Genomic DNA, 23,814 nt, shown 5'->3' with positions numbered 1-23,814 from the left:
AGTTTTAGACTTCTCTGTGCTCAAGAAACACATTTTTGGAAAATGTTTGTCTATACGTGACAAGGATAGCTCAAAAATGCTTTGCGGATAAAATTGCTAGACGGATAAAATTTGGTATGCTGTCCGTAAACCAAATTTGCAGAATTCTGTCAAATTTTGAGTAGAATCTGTTCAGGGGAAGTTCGTCTGTCTGGCTGTTCTAATATAAGTTAACGCGATAGCTATAAAATGAAGAGAGCTAGATAGATAGGGTTCTGTACACGGATTTAATATCTATAATGTGGACGGACATCTGTCAAAATTTGAGCTAAATTCAAATGTATGCCTGCCTGTTCTTTCAGAAACATGTAAATGTAATAATTCAAAAATGCAATTACTTAGATATATCAAATATGATATGGGATTTTAGTGATTATAAGTGTAGTTTTGTGCCAAATCCTTGCTTCAATCGATTGAGAAAAACGTATCTAAAGCACAAATTCGATTTTCGGATACTATTAGCTGCATGCCAAGGATTAATCGCCAAATCACTCGCCAAGAATGACACGAAAGATTTTGCAAAAGTACTAAATTCACGCCATAAGTTAATATTTCCAAACTACTGTACGTCAATGGAGTTTTGATCGGAAGCCTCCTTTCGGTTAGGGCGCCAAATTTAGAAAGAAGAGTTGGCTGAATTGCATTCCGAATACTTTATTTTTGTTACAGAAAGATACATGGATACAAACATATACAAATTTACGCAAAAACTATAACTAGAAAGAAGATTTTTGATTCGAGAGATTCGTTGCAGGAGAACATTTGTGGAGCATTATTCGTCAGCTGTAGCTTGTTCAGTTCTTTTATATTAATTAAAGAAATGAGAAATAAAATGAAAAAATATTAATAATTGAAATGTGCTATCGTAAACTTCAAATTATGTGAAAACATTATTTTTTAAATCATGTGGTATCAATCCGACAGAAAAACATCATGTTCTCACATGACTCATATTTCGCAATCACCAATATGCAGAAAAGCGATGGTTTTTTACCATCTCTAAGAAAATCAGGTTTAAACTGGTTTGGAATGATACCGTGACTATTGTATTGCATAATCTTCAACTTTTAGAAAAGCGATGGCTTTTTTTTTTTAAATCTCAAAATTGTTCGAGTTCCTGTTAGAAAATGGATGGCTATTTTTTTCGTCTCAAAATCGTTTGGGCTCCAAAACTTATATTGTCATCTAGAAAAATTGAAACTTTATTATATAACTTTCGGTACCTCCCCTCGCTGCTTTGCGTTGATACCCGTTTTCTTCTTTGTGCATCTTTAGGGGATAACTTCCTACGATCCATGCCATTTATTGGTCAGGCAGAAAATCGGGCACATGGCCAATATTCGCTTCAAACTTTAAGTTTTTGTTGGCGATAAGTCGTCAAATGTGACAATCTTCTTTAGCAATGTCTGATAATCCTGAAGGCCAAAAACTGATTCCTGAAAAGCGATAAATCGCCAGTTTTCTGTCCGCGCATTTTGTGGCTTCAAAAACCTCAAATCAAATCAACATCATATTCTCACACGATAAAAAAAAAATTAGCAAAATCATTCACATAGTTCATTTATTGTTTAAAAACGTTAGGATTTTTTAAAGGATAAAATAAATGGCAAAATTATAGATGGCTTTCATTCAGTTACGTTGTCCAGTTTTAAAACTACATTAAGGCTATTCTGAGATAAACCTCGCAGTTTACAATTTTGAGTAGGCGACGTGGATGACACCAAGAAAATTCAAAATTGAAAAATGAGGACGAGACATTGCGAATAGGAAAAAGAAACGTGATGAAGATATATAAACAAATAACAATGAAGACTGACATTACAGTTCTTGCCATTTTGGCCCTGTTTACTGGATGAAATAGCCTTTTAATAAGAATAGTCTAATTTATTTAGCAATTGAATAAATCAAATAATGAAAAAAGGATATTTATAGATATTTTTTGTTATTCAAAGTTTACACTGAAAGAGAGTTTATAACTGGAGACTTTCCTTTGAGGGTGGGGAAACTTGTTGCTATGTTAGAAATATAAAGTCTTATTTTCATATCAAAAATTGAAATAGTTGCCTTATTTTGGATCTTCAAAGAGACTTGATGACAATTTCCCTTCACCATTGAAATTCATTTGTTGGTAACAAATTCCCTTCGCCGCTGGAATTCGTTTGTTAGTGACAATTTCCCTTCAGCATGGGGATTTATTTGTTGGTGACAATTTCCCTTCATCATTGGGATTCATTTGTTGATAACAAATTCCCTTCGCCGCTGGAATTCGTTTGTTAGTGACAATTTCCCTTCACCATGGGGATTTATTTGTTGGTGACAATTTAACATCACCATTTTTTGAGATTTATTTGTTGGTGAGAATTTCTCTTCACCATTGGGATTTATTTGTTGATGAGAATTTCATAGTGTAGGAGTTAGTTAGAAGGCAGTTAGTTGTGTATTAGAGAGGGGAGTCGGCCTTTCTGTAGCCGTAGACGTCGTATGTTTTGATGTGGAATCTTTGCAAGCTAATGGGAAATGAATCTGCAAACAATATCTCATTTCTCTACCAAGAGGTTGATGCAATTTTCACTAGTGAGATGATATTATAAATGCCACGGACAGTGATCATATATCCCTTTCTTCTTACCAGATTACCTTTGATTTCAATTCTTAATTTTTTAAGTGAGTTTTTGAAGATGAAATTTGAAAGATTGCACTTTCTGTGGTGGCTTGTTTTTCTAATTCGAACGTCTTTCCATTGCCCTTTGCCTTTTATGAGCTTCTTTCTCTCCAGTCAAGAGAAAATGTTTGCGATTCTTTTAATATGCCCTGTATAACCTTGAGCTATTAGGCATTTAGTGTTGTTGGAACTAATTAAGTTACAGATGGATTCTCTGTCACTTCACACTTTTAGTTAATGATCTGTGGAACTAACTCAGAAGCGGATTTCCTGAAAAGCGAAAAGCTATACTTGAGAGACAGAGTTTTCAGGACGTAATTGGGCTATCCAGTCGTGAATGATTTAATCGTCTTCAAATACACCAGAAGGTGCGACATGCTTTGTTTTTCTTTCTATCTTGGGGGCGTCTGTGTAGACGTTGAATTTGTTTGTTTATTTCGGTTTTTTCAATGGTAAGATTCCCTTTCCTAATTGATAATCGCCTGGGTGGAATTTCTCCGATGTTTCGCAATAGCTAAGAAAAAATACTGTGTTGAAGAAATGATTTTTATTTTCGATCCTATTAACTCTAACGAAGACGGCCTCCATTTTTGATTTCAGAGACATAGGAAGGGAGCCCAGTATAATTTGTTGCCCAGCTGTTGGGGTTTTCGAATAGGCGCCAATAATGTCAAATAGAGATTTTCTTTATTTTAAATCTAGTCATTTTTCTTTTTTTTTTTTACCTGACTATGAAAGGAAAAATCAAAAATGCTAATCCAAGTCTAAGTAATGCAATTTTCCCGTTTACCGTCTTATAGAAAGAAACGGATTTTCTCTAAATGTATTTCGTAAAAAAAATTGATAAAAATCTACAAATTTTGTGCTAAGACTACTTATCAAATTTTACCCATCTAGTCTAGCTTAAAACGAAGTTTGAGTTATAGTGTTGATAGATAGACATACGCAATTCTGAAAATGTGTTTTTTTTAACTCAAACAGAAAAACATATTTATAAAGATTAAAAATGTATTTAAAAATTAAATAAGAAAGTTCACTGGAAAAATAATTAATTTTAAAAGAGTGTGAAACTTATTTCTCAGCTATATAATTTTCGACAATTACGATGGAAAAAAGTAAAAAAATAATTGATAATTTATAATTAGACAAAATTTTAATTAAAACCCTTTTTTTCTCCAAATTGGTTCAAGGTGCACATTTCCAGCTTCAAACTACATTAGAACCTAGGACCAAGTACGGTAGCTCAATCACAAATGATCTGGCATGTGGTGCACCAATACACAAATATCCCCCTTTATTATCGGCAGAGATAATGAATGAAAAAATAGATAACTTTCACATACGACCAAAAGATCATCAATTTTGAATTCTAATATTCATAACTTTATTTGTGCTTTCTGCTTTATGATTTAAAGAAAGGGAAAAAAATCCATTCCCTTTCTTGCCCAAAAGAAGCCCCGGTTCCGCCGAAAACGGTCAAGTAATTAAGTTTGACACACGTTGAATCCATCGGGGCCAAATGCCTTCTCGCTGGTGTGGTGCGGAAATTTTGAAGATGGGGCATACCAGCTGAAGTAAATTTCTCGTCGTCTCATCGTGGTTAAAAATTACAAGCTTCATCCCAAAATAGCTCTACAGTTTGTTTTAAAACGGAACAATAATATAACTGAAGTATCGTTTACCACAGGCAACCAGTCTTCATGATAAGGCCATGTCTTCAATGTTGCATGGCTCCCGGTTCGAAACCCGTTTCATTGAAGAACTGCTGCGCGCACTGGCGTTATGCATGTGAACCCTTGGCCCTCAAACAAAAAATTCGAAACATTTTTTTTTTTTTTGTCGTGTGATTAAGCTAAATTTTGCGCAGTAGCTTCTGAGGGTAAAGACCCCTGAGCACCCGAAGGCAAAAGTCTGACTTCTAGCTCAAAAAAAGGTAGCACACACACTCACTTGCACAACCCCTTTTTACAGGGGGGAGGCTATTTCACGTATCTCACAGATAGAACACAAGGAAGAGAACAACCAGGCCCGAACCAGGACTCGAACCTGGAACGCCTTGATCACGGGGAAGACATGCTACCCCTAGGCCCGCATAATTGTTCACCGAATACAAATGCTTGTTTATTGCTCCGAAAAATAAATACATGTATATATACAATTGTTTTAAGTTCTGTTTAAGTTAAGTTTGTTAGTATGTCTGTTTAGTCTATAAGTCTGTTTAGTTAGTATGTCTGTTTAAGTTAAGTTTTGTTAGTTCTGTTTAGTTAGTATGTCTGTTTAAGTTAAGTTTTGTTAGTTCTGTTTAGTTAGTATGTCTGTTTAAGTTAAGTTTTGTTAGTTCTGTTAAGTTGTTAAGTTCTGTCTAATTCTTCTGTTTAATTTATTTGCATCTTCTTACTACTTTACAGGTATTTTTAAGAATCAAAATTGAATAAAACGTCAAAATAATGCTCCGTCTTGAATGGTGAGTTAAAGTCACCATCCGAGTGCAAAGGGTTAAAGCTGTCGGAACCAAAATTTCTTCCCCTTACATGGTGCGGAAGTTTAGAGGAGAGGTTATCCGTTCAGACATCAACCTCACCATCTGATCCAGGCTTTTTTAAAAAATGTACAGTCCGAAAGAAAGTGTAAGTTTATCGCTTCATCTTAAAAAGATTGTCGTAAATGCACTTTACTGTATATCGCCCAGATTTCTATTTAAGTAGTTGGAATATTTTGTATACAAGCTGTATACATTGGAACATTTTTTTGTTTTGTTTCATCTTATACTAAAATGAGTCGAGCATGCATTTTGGATTTCTTTCCTAAAACTGGTTAAAATATCAAAAAATACCGTTTAGGTAAGAAAATAATACAAAATTTTCTTAATAATTTCTGTAATCTCTCTCTCTCTCTCTCTCTCTCTCTCTTTCAGTTTTCGACTGTCGTGTTCTAAGTTTGAATGATATATCATCTCAAAATTAGATATTTTTTAACTTACGGATGCTCTAAAACGTGTCGATTTATCAGAATCTCGAAATCAAGCACTTTTTTTAATGATGATAATATTTTCTTTTGATAAATTTCTTAAAATTTAAAGTAATATACCTTATTCTGTAGAGTTCATAAGATTAGTAATAATTTAATAATTTTATTAATTAATGTTCTTATTAATTAGGAATAATTAATCAGTAGAATCGTTAGTATTAAAAGTTTTAAGAAACACTTTTATTACTAAAATTAGCCATATAATGTTAATACTTAAAACTTAACCATACTTAGCCTTACTTAAAACTTAGCCATATAATATTAATATTTTTCGGACTTATAGATACTCTAAAAAATATCGATTTATCAGAATTTCGAAAATTAAGTATTTTTTTAACGATTATAATATTTTCTTTTGATTTATTTCATAAAATTGAAAGTGATACCTTATTGAATAAATATGCTTTATTCTTTAGACAGTTCATAAGATTAGTAATAATCTTACTAATACTTATTAATTAATAATCTTATTAATAATCCTATTAATTAGGGATAGTTAGTCGATTGAATCTTATTTAGAAGTAAACATTTTTCTTGAGAACTTAGCCATATAATGCTAGTATTATTTCTTAAGAATGATAACAGCATTATTAATATTCTTTAAGTTAATAGTATTAAAAAACATTTTCACTTTCTCCCTAAGAGAGAAATTAAAATCATTATTTGAAGATTTCACCCGCCTGTAACGGGAAGTTCAACATATCTACTCAATGTCGTCGATCGGATTTCAAGAAGGGCTGTCATTCAAAAGGAAAACAAATCATTTCAATTCTTACCACCGTATATATTTTGTCATTTCCAATAATCTCATATTTTTAGATAAACTTAGAACAAAAGATTTCTGATTACATGGAACAACATCAGATGGTTGCGGATAACCGCAAAAACCATTTATAAAATGGGGTGTTTGATTCCTTTATAATCAAATTGAAATAAAAAATCAATTTTTACTGGCGATATATTTTATTCATTTTTAATGGTATCGTATTTTAAAAGAAATTCGGAGCAATATTTTTCTTATATAAAATAATACGCGATGTCTGCGGATAACCACAAAACTTTAAAAAAAAGTGGCATTTAATTCTTTTATCATCTTTCATAGTTGAAATGATTCTATGGTAAACGTTGTCTCCACAAAATCAAGAAAACTAATCGGAAACTTCAATGGAAAAAGTATTTGTTTTGTGTCGATAAAAGAAACCACAAGTATAGAAAAAGCTGGTCAAACTCTTGAAGATTGTGCAAGTCATCGAAAAACTAAGGTTCCTTTATTTCTCCAGAGGTGGAATTTCCAGAGTGGTCCGGTGTGAGTGCACTCGCTCCGTCTGCGAGATGGTATCGCCACAATAAACCAAAGTAATTACCTCGGGAAGTGAAGCAAAGCATGATTTACTGAAAGGTCGCAACAAGACAGCCAGTATTTTTAGCCGTCCCATTTTTGTTTCATAAAATAACCGTAAACAACAGACATCCAGACGACTTATCTCAACAGAGATTTTTATTGATATTTTATTTCTTAGGGTTTTTTTTTAAAAATCCATATGAAGAAAAAGATCTTTAATATATATGTTTAAGGAGGCAAACTTTTTTTAAAAATCCCTCTAATGAGCCATTACAGTTCATTTTCTGAATCAATGCGATTGCAAATAATGAAAAATATTGATCAGGAAATTCTGTGCAAATTAGGATTATCTAAAATGGGTCGATTTTGGTAAAAAATAGTGAAAATTGCAACAAAAAGCAAAAACACCCCACAAAAAAATTCTATTTCACATATTCCAATTATTTTTATACACAACATACTTACAGCTATAGTAAAGAGAATGAACGAATGAACTAGAATCTAAGAAATATGTGCATTTTAAAAAAAGTTATTGCTATTCGAGTATGTCTTTATTGAAAATTTCACAAAATCCGTTGTTGAAAATGACATGAGGAAGCTGTGAAAGAAAAACTACTCACTTCTAAGTTTTATCTCTAGTTCATTGTTTTTGGAACACTTATGGTAATTTGCGTATGAAATTTTTTTATAAAATCCAAGTTTATCAAAAAATTTATTTAAAGTTTAAATTTGTCTTGAACTTGAATATAAACAATGAGGGACATAGCGACAAAGGCTGTTATCCCATAGGAGCGAAAAAGTTACAGTTAATGGATATCAAAATACTTGAGGGCTTGAATAAAGATGCTTAGATGATATTTGCTTGCGAGAACTTGAGACAAAAGAAAGGATCGGCTGTTCGATGTTGAGTTTTTTCCAGAGAGCTTTTCTTTTGTCTTGTACTAAAAATGCTTTGTAAATATAAACAATGTTCAAAAGCAGATGTATTTGCCAATTCTTTAGGCATAAAATCTACTTAAAACGCATTCTAATGTGCGTTAAGTATCTCCAGATAAGTAATCTGGTAAGGTTTCAAATTAATTAAAGGTTTCTCGTCAAGGATATAAAAATCATTCCAATCGTCCAGAAACTCGCCTAAAAACTCCTATTCTGATTGGATACTGGAAATGGTAACATATGGCTTTTAGAGATTGCAAAAATATTGGTGACAAATTGTCTCAAAATATTTCAATTTTGGCGAATTTTACTTTAAGTTTAGCTGTATCATTATGATTTCCCTTTGGAAATTGATATTCATATTTTCTGAAACAATCATCTTACAAAAATTAATCTTTTTATTATCTTAAAACTCATGATATTAATTAAAATTTAATGATATCAATTTCATTTCTGCACAATTTAATGAATAATATTTTTAACAATATCTTTAATTCCATTTGATACATTATCTGAAAAAAAATTTTTTTAATGCTATGAATAAATTCAAAATATATACATCGAAACATTCAATCGCATGTTTTTTCCAGTCATTCATTCAATTGTAGGATTTTATCATTTCCTACTATTCATTTTATTTTGTAATGTATATGCTTTTTTAATTCGAAGTATACGGATTGAGTTCATATTTTCAGTCGTATCAAAAACAAATTAATCGTTTAACAATCTAAAACGTCTATAAACTGGACGACCAAACGGGTCGCCGCTAGTTACAGTTTATTTTACGATACAAATACAATACTAAAATGGAAGGTTGAACACAAACATAAAGAGAATCTGATGTGAGAAGACTAACGCCCTTTTTTTCAAGTGATCTATTTGAGTATTACTAATTCTGAATACATCTGTGGCGCAACAACGCAGTCGACCAATTTCACTATGACTCACAGCACTTTTAATAATGAATGTATGTATGAGTGCTAGTACTTTGCAGGCCATAACCATTTCACCTACCACTACCAAATTTGGCGCTAGTTTGGAGAGGGTGATGTGCACTTCGGAGAGGGTTTTCATATTTTAATTAGAATTTTGATTCATTAAAAATTTATGTGACGTCCTTTTAGGCAATAACTTCTAAAAATATTATTGCACAAAAATTATGTTTGCATTTTAAAATTGGCATTTTTAATGACACCTATTCTGAAATTTAAGGAATTTGGCGAATGTCTGAAAAATATTTTTTGCTAATTTCCAGCAATTGATTATAAGAAATTCAATTCTTACTACAATTTGATCACGATATTATCGACAAGTGAAATAACAGCTTCATTTGAAATTGTTTTCCACTTTAATCTATCAATAATACGACTGATTTATTTATTTATTTTAATGTTGCTAGTCCACGTTTTCATCTTCTGTATTGCCAACATCTTTACAAATCCATCCTGCCTTTATATTGACACCTTCATGAGCTTTCAAATGAACTGAATTGGTTCGAAGAAATCAGTCATACCAAAGGAATTTCCGTTTCCTAACAAAATGGGAGTCACTTCTAAAAAGTCGAATATTGATATTCCTAGAACTCTACGGAAGTGAAAATCAAGAATTAACAAGCAGGGAACTTGCCTTGTATTTGCGGGATTATTTCATTAAAAATTAAACGTGTCATTTATCTTCCACCAAAACTTCGCCCACCAGCTGGAGCGTTGACGTAATATCTACAACGAAACGCCGCTATCTTTAAGATGTTGCTATTAATTAGCTGACTATACAATTTTACATAATCCAGTAATCATTTGTTTACGTAATATGGTAGTACCATTTTTTCCGTACTTTAAAAAAATTCATTGTTGAAATTTTACTAGTTTCCTTCGGCGACCCACTGTTCTCCCACCTTATTTATAATATTAACTTGGTTGTATCAATCAACTTAGATTAAATAATTCTGATCATAACCATACAATTTAAATTATAATTTAATAAAAACAATATTTTCATAATCACCATTAAAAAATTCTTTAAGATAGTACCAGCTCTTCTTACTTTCTATACTTCATTTTTAAACTTTAGCCTTTAAGTTTATAGAAATGTAAATAAAACCAGCCGGAGTGGTCTCTCCTAAACTTTCCCGCATTTTCTCTAATAAACTTGCAATGATAGAGAATGCCTTTGCAAAGCGTTGAGATACAACAGTATCGAAATATTAACTATTGGCATGAATTTAGCATTTTACTGGATCTGCAATGTCATCCTTGGCGAGTTATATGGCGATTGATCCCTTAACAGTTCCAAAAAACTCTAATTTGTGTTTTTAGACATATTTTACACAATCATTTGAAACAAAACTTTGACACTGTACTACACTTGTTATCAGAAAATCACATTCCTAATCTGATATATTTCCGTTGTTAAATGATCGAGTTTATGTATTTCTGAAAATAAAGACCAACAGACAGACAATTCAAGTTGGATTTGGCTCAAACTTAGATAAGTATCTACACTATAAATAATAAATCTGTGTACCGAATTTCATCTATCTAGCTCTTTTCATTTTGTAATTATCGTGTTATCTTTATATTCGAACAGCCGGACAGATGAACTTCCTCGGAACAGATTTTACTCAAAATGTGACCGAAATCTGCTAATTTAATGTAAAGGTAGTATACCGAATTTCAAGCGTCTAGCTCCAAGCGTTTTTGAGTTATCTTTTTAGCAGACAGACAGACATTTCACAAAAATGTATTTTTTAAACACAGGGGGGAAGGGGTCTAAAACGTGGTGATCCGTCAAAATTTCGTCGATTAATGTACTTTCTCTATACTACGTATAAGAGAAAGTTTAGTTACATTAACGTCCCGTTTAAAGTAACACAAGAACTAATTTTTGGGACGAACCCCGTAATTTTGAACCGCGGTCAGATGACTAGGTTGACAGCTGAGCTGGCACCCCCCTCTCCACACCACACAAACGAGAGGACGTTTGACCCTAACGGTTTTATCGAGCAACAGACCCCCTAACACAGCGGTTCTTCGGTGGAATGGGGTCTCGAACCTAAAACCCTACGGCTCACAAGCCGAGATCTTTCCACAAGGCTACCATGGCCCAATAGAAAGTAACAAAGGAACCATTTTCCTTCTTGAATCACCGAAGTCTTTTTAAGTATCAGTCTTGTATCTTGCAAGTACACCTTATCTGTTCGGAATTTGCCATTATCTCTACTGAAAACAAATGCTTCAAAACCTTCTTGTTTCTTTCCTCCAATTGTATCAGTGGCAACTTATTTGTGAACAATGACGGGACAGACAACGTTAATGCATTAAACAATTGTCAAAGAACATTTTAAACAAAACGTTTATTTCTTCCGATTGCAGTAATTGACGATATTCCTGATAATGTCTTTATTCTACAGTTTTTACCTCACTTCATGCAAATGATAAAATATCTAGGAAAGGCCATTCAGGTGGGGAATTTTTGAGGGAAAATCAGTGAATGGTCTCATCGAAACTTTCTCGCATACTCTTTTATGAAGATCTTTATCACCCTTTCTTCTCCTGAAATTGTGGTTTTTAAGGTCCGAATCCTTGAATGGCATTAGTGAACAATAGTTATAAAATAATCTATGGCATGAGTCTTAACATTTTTAATGTGTCTGTTGTGCGAATATGTATTGTGAACGTCTTTCTACAGGTCGAAAAAAACCAAAATTTGACAAGATATCTGCGGTTGATAAAAGTCCAGTCATAAGATAGTCACAAGATAACATACCGAATTTTATTGATTTAAATGATCGCGTTAATAAGCCATTGCGTTTACATGCAGAGGAAAGTACAAACCGACAGATGGTCAACTGTTAGATGGATTTGATTCAAAATTTGTTAAATATCTATATTTTATATAGTAAAATACGTACCCTATTTTATTTACCTAACCATATTTCATTTACCTGGTTGTAGAAATCGATTTTACTTGTATTCGAAAAGCCAGACAGACATTTTTTCTGTGAATGGATTTCGTTCAGTATCTGATAGAAACCTACAAACTTGTAATTTCATATACAAATTTCATCTATAGAGCTCAATGTATCTTTGTGTTAAAAACGTTATTTAAAAAATGTATTTTTTTATTTTACCAAATTTCCTCTGTCTAGCTCAAAGCGTTTATGATTTTTTTTTTGTCCTAGACAGACAGAAGGACAGGCATTTTCCAGGAAGGTCTGAAACATAGAGAGTCATCGATTCATCTCGAATTCGAATTTTTTTTTTAACAGTTACAATATTTTCTCTATACTTCACATACAAGAAAGTAAAGCAAAATAAAAGATGTTTATACACAATATTGAAATGTATACTGATATTCTAGATGTTTACATTAAGTAAAAATTCCTTCCTTTGCATTAAATTGCATATTTTTGCAGCTACCTAAGTGGTCTGGCAGGATACTTCGGAGGTCTAAAGGCAAAATCTTGTCCTCGAGTTCGGCCACTCCAGATTCGGAACCCTTAATGATACGTCTTGTATGTGAATCTCATAAAAACCAAATCTGATGGCATGGGCCAATTCGCCTTCGCACCGATGCCTGAAGACGGGCATGCCTACCGGCGCCAACCTTATCAACCGACCAGGGATCAAAATGACAAACTCCGTCCAAAAATACTCTTACTTTTGTTTTCGAAGGGGATTTTAACCTAACTAAGCCAAACCGAATTTGTGCCTCTACAGTCCCCAGGATTTTACTTTCAAAACCCAATTTCACCAAAAAACCGTCTTGTAAGCGCTCTTCGTGCACGTTAAATCCAAAGGGGTTAAATATAGTTCTCGATGGTGAAGCGCGCAAGTTCACAAAGGGAAGCGGCTGTTCAAATGCCTTCTCCAACTTCTGGCGGCAGTCCGAAATTACAATATCCGTCCCTAAATAGCATTTGAGTTGCTTCAATACAGGATTTATCGGTGTTCCGGTCGGGTCCGAAAAGTCAACTTGTCATATCCTCGAATGTATATCTGAGGCAAATTTGAGAGTTAAAAATCAAATCGTCTGTCTTCTAGAGCGCCAACACACACACGCACGGAAGTGAGGTTGAATCCTAAGAGTCAACACCGGCCACGGTACAACCCCTCCCGTGAGAAGTACGTCGCATCATCAATAGGGGTGGCCGATCACACAGCGTTTTATACTCATCTGGGTGGCAAGTACCGAGCACCATATAGGAAGGTTCTCAATATTAAAAATAAGGTGCCCCCAACAAGATAAGGAATTACGACCAAATTTGTAGATTCTATCATATTTTGAATGAAATCCATTCAAGAAAGTCTGTCTAGTTGGCTGTCTACAAGTGAACACAATAACTAGAAAGCACTATGAATAAGACAGACAAAATTTGATACACAGGTTTAGCATATAAAATAAAGGTAATTATCAAAATTTGAACCAAAGTCGCCAACCGGTTAACCGTCTTCCAATTTGTATTTTAGCATGCATTTAAAGGCAATAATTCATCAACAAAGTGACTTAAATCAATAAAATTCGTTACGTTGTCTTGTGTCTACACTTGTAATTTTACATCTTTTTTTTTTTTTTGTCATGTCACAGGGAAATACTTTCAAAACATATTTTATTCTCGATAGATTCAATAAAAAAGCTAGATCCGCGACAAAAATCTATATTTCGTGACTATTGTTCACCAATGCGCTGCATTATGTTGGCAGCCTTATCCAAGATCCAAATTTAAGCGGCAGAAGGGGGACAAGAGAAGGTATAGAGAAGTTTCATGGAGACAATTCCCTCTGATTTGACACCAAACGTCTCCGAATGTCTTCTTTTTTTAGCACCTATACATTACAAAGAAGAAAAAAATCTTACGTGATCTTGAGCAAAGTATCAGATTTCGGTTCCGGATAGTGTCGAATTTTAATAATGGTCAACCATTTCGGTGAGAGGATATCAAATTTTATCTACATGACTTTGCCAGTGGAGTAAAAGACAGACTAAACAGCTGCCTGTCAGAACATAAAAAGGTCGATTATAAAAGCATTTTTAGCTTTGTTGTCCGATAAATAAATTGCCAAAAAATACCTTTTTTGAATTATAAAATATTAAGGTTACAAAGTGTATTTACACTGAAATAAGAATTTTATTTTATTGAATAAATTATAATTAAAATTACGCATTAAATATTTTAATAAGTAATGATAATTTATTATTATTACTTATTAAACAACTTTATACTATATAGGAATAATAACTTTCATTTTATTGCTTATGCTATATATCACTTAAAATAATAATTTTATAATAATATTACAAAAATATTATTTGTTAATTTATATTAAATTTGTGTATTAATAAAACATTAAGTTAATAATACTTTAATAACAATTATAATTAAAATATTATCTTTTAAATATATTAAAAATATTATTATAATAATATTATCACATAAAATAATATATATTTTTAAATATTTTAGTTTGAAATGCGCAATTTTTGTAATCTATTATAAGAGTTATTTCTAAGTACTTAAGTGGTTAATAAATAATTATGATTCTTTTTTCAAAAATTTATTATTTAACTGAATTTTTTCAGTGTTATAATATTAAAAAATATATATAAACTAATAAAAAGGAAATAAACAAATTACACATTTAAATTTTGTTTAGTTAAAAAATGGATAATAATATGCAATTTCCAGGGTCACAGAATCCATGTCTAAATCCTCCACTCTTCTTTACGTTTTCGAATAATACTGTTTATATATACACAAAGAGAGGCATAATTTTTTTTTTGTATGAAATTCATCGAGATCCAAAATGTAGAAAAATTTCCACGTGATCGAATTTTCTAATGGCTTCAAAAATGTCTCTATATAATCTCCATACACCATACACAAACACACCGTAAATATAACAAAAATGTCTCAAGGTCTCTCAGACCCCTGATGAAACTGGGGACCTTAGGGAAATTCGTGACAGCCACGAGTGTTCTATTATTTACAAAATTTCCTTTAATAATGTTGTTAATTTAGGTAAAAGTTTTCCTCGTCGCAAAGTTTTGAATTATCGCTTTTATATATGTGCAAAATACAGATGGACGGATGATCAATACTTGCATGGATTAGGCTCCGAATTTTAAAACGATTCAAATTTCAGATACGTTTTTTAATAAATTTAAGATAAAATAAATTTATTATTTAATAAATTATTTTTAATTAAAATAAATTTCAGATAAATTTTATCAATCTAGATCTATTCATTTTGTAATTACTATGTTCAATTGAATTCGCGCAGCCGGACAGACAGACCTTTTATGATTGGATTTCGTTCATAATTTGAGAGAATTTTACAAATGAGGTAAAAAGAAGCTGTACCAAGTTTCATCCTTCTAGGTCAAAGCGGTTTTAAGTTATTTCGTTCTTCACGAGAAAAAATTTTTTCCCAAAACGTGTCTTTCGGATTCAAGTATTCTTCATCATTTTGAGTTCAAGAATATTTTTATAATTACAATAACTTCCTTTTGTATATAAAAATTTAAATTTGAAAATAAATAAAATAAAAATCTAAATCTGAATATAAATATAAATAATATAAAAATCTAAATTTGAAAAAAAAAGTTTTCTCCACGAATTTCGATTTTGAAGATAAAAGGCATTGAAATTGAAAGGTCGCTAAAGTTGCTATTTTTCGGCCGGTCACTCACTCCACTCATTTTAAACGAGACGAATGCTTCTGCTCGGATTCTGTTCTGACAAAAGAATAGCGGTGGTTATTTATTTATTTTAATATCCATTCTTGTCTAGAGTAAGAAGCCCGGAGCAGATCAGTTTTGCACTACTTGAAAAACCAGACTAAACAATTGTTGTAAACTTTAAAAAAAAATAATAAAGACAAGTAAAGGAAGTTGCCAGTTTACGCTTCAGTTCGCCAAACGATTTAAATTCTGCGGTGATTTGCATCTTGCTGTTCAACTGATATGCGCTGAAAGGAAACAAGGCAGCTGCAGGGAATCAGTTATCGTTTGATGGAGACAATGCAGCAGAAGGTGAAGCATTCATGAGTTATTATGAATATCTTTAATCAACATGCGCTAGTTAATATGCATATGTGGAAAACACTTTTCCATTTTCTCGTAAAGAAAGTATTGAAACAGGCAAAATATTCGATATCGATATTTTAACGAATTTTCAGTTTCAGATTTCAAAAAGTTCGAGAAACTCATTTTTGGAAAAAGTCTGTCTATCTGTCTGTGACAAAACTAACTCATAAATGCTTTGAGTTAGGCAAATGAAATTTGGTATACAATCTTTACATCAACTTTGTAGATTTCTATAAAATGTTGAATAAAATCTGTTCGTCTGTCCGGCTGTGCGAATATAAATTAACATGATAACTACTAAACGAAGAAAGCTAAATATACAGATTTAACATTTGTAGTCATCAAATTTTGGGCCAAATCTAGCAAGGGGTTGACCATCTGTTGGTCTGTACTTTCAGAAGCATGTAAACGTGTTTACTCAAAAACGTAATGAATTAAATATAAAAATTTCCGTATGGGATTTTGTAACTATAAGTGTCGTTTTGTATCAAATTTTTAGCTTAATGGTTAAGAAAAACGCGTCTACACGCTTAGAGTTATTCCAGGTTTTTCTGCCATGACTTGAAAACATATTGCAAAAATATTATTTTTATATCATCTTAAAATTTAAAAAATAAATTTTTCAGCAACAAGATCTTCCTTTCCGTACAACTGTTTCTTCACATTTTACACAATTTTTCAAAATTTTTGTGCAGTCATATATAATTCGGGTTGAAGATTCTGAAACATATTAAAGGATTCAACATAAGAATTCAAAAACTATACAACGTATAGTTTTATTACGGTGTACTATTTTGCTTTTGCATATTTATATACAGAACAAATAAATTCACGGATACAGCTGTTAGTATATGATGTAAAAAGAAAAATCTATGATTTGATTTCAGTTTCTTCAGATCTTGTATTACTGATTTCTATAATTCTTAAAATGATAATGAAATGGAAACAACATTTTAGTTTTAAGCATTCCATGAAATTTGATGTAAACTGTATAGACTTAATTCATGCCAACATGATACTCATAAACTTTATTGTGTATTTTGGAACCCCAGGCACAATATAGAGACCAGTTCTGTAACCCCTGAAACTTTTTGGCATATTCAATAGTAAATTTACTTTTGTATTATTAATTGCATACCATTCGGTACAATAGTTTCGAAAGAGTCAATTTGCGATCGTAGGTGAATTTTTTTATTGAAATAATGAAATAATGAATGAGCCTTTTGGACTTCTTGCTTCCGACCGATTGAAAAAAATTGTGACACGGAACTGCAATTTTAATCCCAAAATCCCAAACCAAATTTCATGTATTTAAGTCTTGCATTTTTAGTTATTGTTTCTATGTGCTTATCTGTGTACCAAATTTTATCCATCCAGCTCTCTTTGCTTTATATTGAAACAATGGAACAGATAGATTCTTCTGAATAGATTTAGTTCGAAATTTGATATAGATCTACAAATGTGGTATAAAGACTCTAAACCAAATTTCATTCGTCCAGCTCATCACATTTTTTAATTATCGCGATCGCAGACAGATGGGCAGACACAATGCAAAAAACATAGTGCAAACACAATGCAAAAAACATAGTGCAAACACAATGCAAAAAACATAGTTCAAACACAATGCAAAAAATGTGCTTTTCGGACTCAGGTAAATCTGTAACATGGAGAATCGTCAAAATATTGAGGTTGAATTCCTTGATGATTATACTTCGTATATGAAAAAGTAACAAAAGGGAAGTTAAAGCGCAAGTAAGATGTTGCCAAGTTAGAAATTTGTTTTTCTGCAATATATTTCTATTTTTAAGTTCATCTTCCTGCTGACGATTTTTACGTAGTAAGAGTTTTTTTTTCTAATTAGACATTAGATTAAAATGTTTTAAAGAAAACTAAATTAAAACTAATTTAATGAAAGATTTTATCTGACACTTATAAACAAAAATCTCAGTAAAAATATCATCAAATTATAAAATATCCGTTTAAAATAAACTCCACCGAAAATTAAAAATGAGTTCTCTAGAAATGAATAAAAAAACAGAAACAACGACTCGTCTGCAGCGAACGATATGCCAAACGATATTCAGAATAAACTGTAAATCTAAGTGAAAAATAAAATAAAAACACACGAGCATCCAATTGAAATTCCACAGTTTCGTCGGGATGATGAAAATGCTCGTATTCTTCGCTACTAAAGGACGAGCTGTTTTCGTCAAAAAGTAAAACAATAGCTATCAATAATGCTTGAAGTTAGGTTTCAATAAAATATGATTAAGAAAGCGAATTAAAAATTAAATGAAACAATGATCGCGTTATTTAAATTTTACATATTTCTTCAATTTCATTATTGTTATTTATCATTTAAAAATTAATACAAATGATTTTCGGACTAAATTATTTGGAGACAGAATAATCATTTTACTTTACATTCATTTTCACTTTCTCGGATACGAACGTGTTATCATCGTCAAAAAAGGTGAACTTGAATTGTTGAAGAATTTCCACTTGTCAGATATCCCTGAATTCGAAAAATACATTTTTGGTGTAATGTCTGTCTGTTTGCCTGTTGTTCTGTTTGCTTATCTGTAGGTGAACATGATTACTAATAAACGCTTTAAGCGGAACAGATAAAATTTAGTATCTAACCTTTACCTCAAATTAGAATATTTGATCATATTTTAAAAGAAATCACAGGAACTCAAATTTAACTATTTGCTCGAGTGCATGAGAAAATGATAACAAAAATGGAAAGATATTCATAGATAAAATTTGGTACACGCAGTTTTAGTGAAGATGTGAATTAAATTTTAAATCAATTCCCTCAGTAAGTTAACTGTTTGTGGAAATTTGATATGTGATCTTATGACTACAATTGTAGTTCTGTGCTATCAAACATCCCCGCCCCCCCCCCCCAAAAAAAAAACATACACCGTTCCTTTTTTTTTTCTTGCTATATAACTAAACATAAAACCTTCATGTGAAATATTCCGAAAATAAAAATCTGAGTTCTTCGAATATTCAGGGCTCTTACCTGATTCAAAATATTTATACCTTCTACCTCCATTAGAAGCACATGAAAAAATTTCGGGTAGATCGAGGGTTTTCTTTTTATCCACCTCCCCCCTCCCCCTCCCACTGAAAAAAAAAACCATTTTATCCAGCTCTATATATTATCTAGATAGTTTTTCATGTCAAATTCATGAAGAGCGAAAAAAAACTATTTCTAATTCATTTTAAAGTCGGAAATGAATATTTAAAGCTTTTTTATATGATATTATTACTTTAAACTTTTATAAAAGCGACAAAATAAAAAATGTACTTAAAATCCCTACTGATTATTTTTTGCATTTAAAACAGCTGATTTTGAAATTAAATGCTACTCAGCTTCAAAAGAGGTTATTTTAGAGAATGTAGGAAAATGATGAATGATGAGGATAAGGGAAATTTCAAGGAAGCAAAAATTAAGGAAACTAATTTTTTTTCAGCATTTTATTTATTTATTTTTAGAATTTATTTTAAATTACTTTTTTTTATTTATGCATGTACGCACACTTAACCGAACGTTTTTTTTTTTAAATTACCGGCATAAAATAGAAGAAAATCGGGATAGTTTATTTAAGTTGCTTTTGAAATATTGTCTCTGAAACAGATAATATTGCATGTATCAATATGCATGCATCAGATATTCTATATCGGTGATAATATGGAAACATGTAATTATCTATATTTTATCATCAAATTATATTTCACTATACAGTGAATTGTACAAAATGGTGAAAAAAAGACTAAAGGAAGAAATGAAAATAGCTTTTTTTATAAAAAGTTAACATTTCAAACACACACAAAAAAAACTTTAATGAATCGCAAGAAAAAAAAATGGCATAAAAAATGCAATTTCAAATGTGTAAATGTATGTATGTGTTGCTAAAATATGTTATTCTGTCTCATATTCGTATATTTTATAGCAAATTCATTAATTATATAATAAAAATTAATTTTTTTTCTAATTTGGATCAGATATATAAGATGTTTAAAGAAGTTAATCTTTCTGAATTGGATTTGAAAAACAAAAACAAAAACGATTTATTTTTTTCAATTTTGTGAAGACAGTCAAAACAGTCAACTTGCTTTGGATTTGTACAAATAAAATGTCCAAAAATCGCGGAAACATGTGTATGTGTATTCTAATTAAAACTGAAAAACAATATAAAAAGTAAGATATGCATATTCATATTTAAAGAAAAGAATTCGGAACTATTTCTTTTTCGAAATTCAGTAGGCAGTGCGAGGCTCTCCGACACGGGGGACTTGGTGCTCTCGCCTGCAGCTTTCGCGTCTACCCCTCATCGTGCCGGCCTTGTGTATACCGTCAATAATCAATAAAGTAACACATGTCGTGTAACAAACATATTTCTGTTTTTTAAATCCTATTATATCTGTTAAAAAGTTATTTATTGGAAATAAAGGATTTTATATAAAAAACATTTTATTGAGCGTTATTATTAATCGAATATTATTTTAATTTAATGCGCTTCTGATACTCAAAAGAAATTACATTTACAATAAGCATTTCCTTCGCCTCCCCCCCCCCAACAAAGAATAGCGACATGATTACCGAAAAGTCAACAAGGAAAAAAACTTTTTTTTTTCTCTTATACATAACAACACATAAAAAGCAGAAGAACAACACTTACTTGAGTCATCTCAAATGCATCTTCGCTACTGTCAGCCAGAGGCTCCGATGGGGGTGGAGGCAATTCTTTTTCTGCCATATCCTCCCCACAGGGCACTCCATGGGATTCCAAGGCCCCTTCTCCTGGAGTGGACATCTTCTTTCTGTACTGGGCAGCATCCTCGCTACAGACTTCTGGAAGTTCATCCAGCAGGGCCTCTTTGGTCAACCTCTTGCGCCTCTTACACACACATAGCAGCAGCACCAACCCCAGACCCAGGAGGCCACCAGACACCCCAAAAGCAATCACAGTCAACAAGTGTGGAAAAGGGGCCGAAGATTCGTCGTATACCCTCAAAAAGTAACATGTCAGTCCAAATGCAAGAAGGGCAAAACCAGTGGTCACGAATGAGATAGTCACACACAGGCAACGCACCAGGGTGGGACTAAGGGTGGTCTGCTTGGTTCTGCTCCCCTTAGCGTCATTGTTGTTCTGGAGGGTCATCGTCGAATGCTGGTTACGCGCATCCCTCTTTCCGACCCGGTAGTCGCCTTCATTTTGACCAGAGAGAGCAACATTGGAAGCAACCTCATGGTAGGGAATCGAAGGAGGGAAAATTCTCCTCCAATAGGGAATTCTTCAGCGGAAGTGGTTGTTAGTGTTCTACGTATAACGGGATGACATGACATCACTGGACTTGTTTCATCATCGTATCTACTTATTATCTCGCCGCTGGAGTGATGTTTGCTTTGTTTCATTTCACATGGATCATGTTTTTATGGGAAATTTCTTTATCCAAACTGGAGCGAATATGATAACTGCGATACCCCATAATCGTTTATAGGATATTGATGAATCGGTTATAAGAAACGAATGTGCCTAATTTGAATCAAATATCTTGAATTCTGTGTTTCATATGTTTTAGTAAAAGTTTATAAGGGAAAAAATTATATACAAGATTTAATTTTTGATGAAGTTCGCATCTAAAGGATTCTTTTTTTAAATAACATAATCCTCGTTATATGACCAATGTTAGTAAATCAAAGAAAAGAAAAAATATTAAAAGTAATGGCAAAATATTTATTTTAAGTTTCATAATAAATTCCTAGATTTTTTTTTCTTTTTTTTAAATTAATTATTTCTAAACTTTACTTTTATTTGGTTTATTTTATGCAAGGTAAGGAGATTATCCCTATCATTCTGCGTCGCGTACTGTTAAAAAAAGTTGTGCAGAAAAATTATAGCCACTTTTATTAAATATGCATTCCACAATTATAAACTTTATTACTTTCATTAAACTGGGAAAGATTATGTTTATTGAGTTAAATCAAACGTTTTGGAGTTTTATAAAGTAAAGCCCTAAAGGTTAATTTAATATATGATATTTTTTAATAAGCGGCAATTTATTGAGTTTCAAATGTACTAAGGCCATACATCATCTTTCTGAAAAATGTATGAATGAATTTCCAAAGTATCAGAAATAATTAACAAAATGTAAACATAGTTTTAAAATTATGTATTTATCTGTAAATTTTAGTATAAATTGTTCATTTGTTTCAGAAAATTGAAGAATAAGTCTCAGTTTTAAAAATAATACACCGTTGCTGTTTTAATTTAGAAGAAAAAAAAACGCTCCTATTCAAAATTAACCTCTGAAACTTCATTTTATAGCAGAATAAGAAAAATTTTAATCAGATAATGTTTGAACGTCATTCATGATATGCAAGAAGTAATGCTGAAAAAAAATGCAGAAATTATCTGATTGTATGACATTATCGAACAGTTCACGATGACATATTTAAAGATTATATCTAAACTAGACAAAATGAAGTTCTAAAAACAAAAATATTCTAATCTTTCTGATTATCACTTTTTTCTTATTGTATTAGCATAAGATAGTTTACGATATCTTCACGATATTGTTCTATATTCTAAATTCTATAACGTAAAGATATTGTAACAATATAATTGGGCATCTTGTGCTAATTTGGGGGGGAGGCATAATAAACTGATTATTGCAATGAAGCATGATCCCTTTTTGATGATAGAGTGATCATTTGTCTAACATTTATTTCTCACCAAATTTTTGAGTCAGCATAATATTAAAATAATATCAAGGAACAAACACTCCAACTCCTCCGAACAATATAGTACTAAAATTAATCGTCCTTTTTATAGTGTAGAGGGGAAAAAAGGAACTTCATCCGCTGTTGGAAGGGAGGGGGGGATAGCTGGCAGTGGTATAAACCACAGTGTAAGAAGCAACTTTCACCACATTGGAGTATTTTAAGGTGTGTGACTACTTTCGGAATGAATTTTTTGAAAAAATTTCGAAAATAGTTATATATATTTTTTTAAATATATCTTTGGAACCAAAATACATCAATTAAGTGGCAGAAGTTTTTAAAAAATTAGAAAAAGGTGCTTTTTTTTTTAGGGGAGACTGTTAAAAAGAGGTATAAAACAAAAATCTTCTAATATAGACTTTTGTCAAATGATTTGCCTAAAATTTTGCAGATAGCTTAAGAAATATATTATCTAGCTCCCGCATTAAAAAATAAGCTGCATTTCTACCCATTCTTTAAATATTGGAATTCGATTGATAAATAACATGAAATATTCCATTTTTTTTAACATTGTGAAGCTCTAAAGTAATTATAAAATATTTCTAAATGAATATATTACTTATTCTATAGGCCAGGAACTACATAAATATATTGAGAAATTGTTATACAAAATTTGAACAAAAAATATTCTTTAGATTTTAATTTATAAGATTTTCTTATAAATTCTGCCAAAAATGAGAATTTGAGAAAATACCATTTAAATATATGTAAATGTAAATATAAAAATCAGTATAATTTTCCAAAAAAAAATAGATTTAGAAACAAAATTCTAATGGTTTTATTAAAAAAGCATGTTAAAACAGTAAGAATATTAAATAAAAAAAATTCATAATATCACAAAAAAACGACTTTACAACATAGTTGCCAACCTTAATCTCTGAATGATGTCCTAACGTATTTCTTAACCTTAGCGATTTTTATAAAAGC

General features: G+C 31.5%; 1 protein-coding gene across 2 annotated transcripts in view; it reads right to left on the bottom strand.

Moving 5' to 3' along the window:
* Positions 1-21,372, bottom strand: part of LOC129962417 (uncharacterized) — a 51,886-nt gene extending 30,514 nt beyond the window's left edge. Inside the window, exon 1 of one of the 2 annotated variants that reach the window (XM_056076177.1) lies at positions 20,783-21,372. In XM_056076177.1, the coding sequence (XP_055932152.1) occupies positions 20,783-21,265 (483 nt within the window). In that variant the 5' untranslated portion in view covers positions 21,266-21,372. The remainder of the gene's footprint in view (positions 1-20,782) is intronic. The other variant, XM_056076176.1, reaches the window with a different exon arrangement.
* Positions 21,373-23,814: the final 2,442 nt, after the last annotated feature.

This window comes from Argiope bruennichi, chromosome 2 (assembly GCF_947563725.1).
Source record: "Argiope bruennichi chromosome 2, qqArgBrue1.1, whole genome shotgun sequence".
NCBI classification, from domain to species: domain Eukaryota; kingdom Metazoa; phylum Arthropoda; class Arachnida; order Araneae; family Araneidae; genus Argiope; species Argiope bruennichi.
Note: the sequence above shows the minus strand (reverse complement) of the source record. Positions and strands in the feature narration are given on the sequence as shown.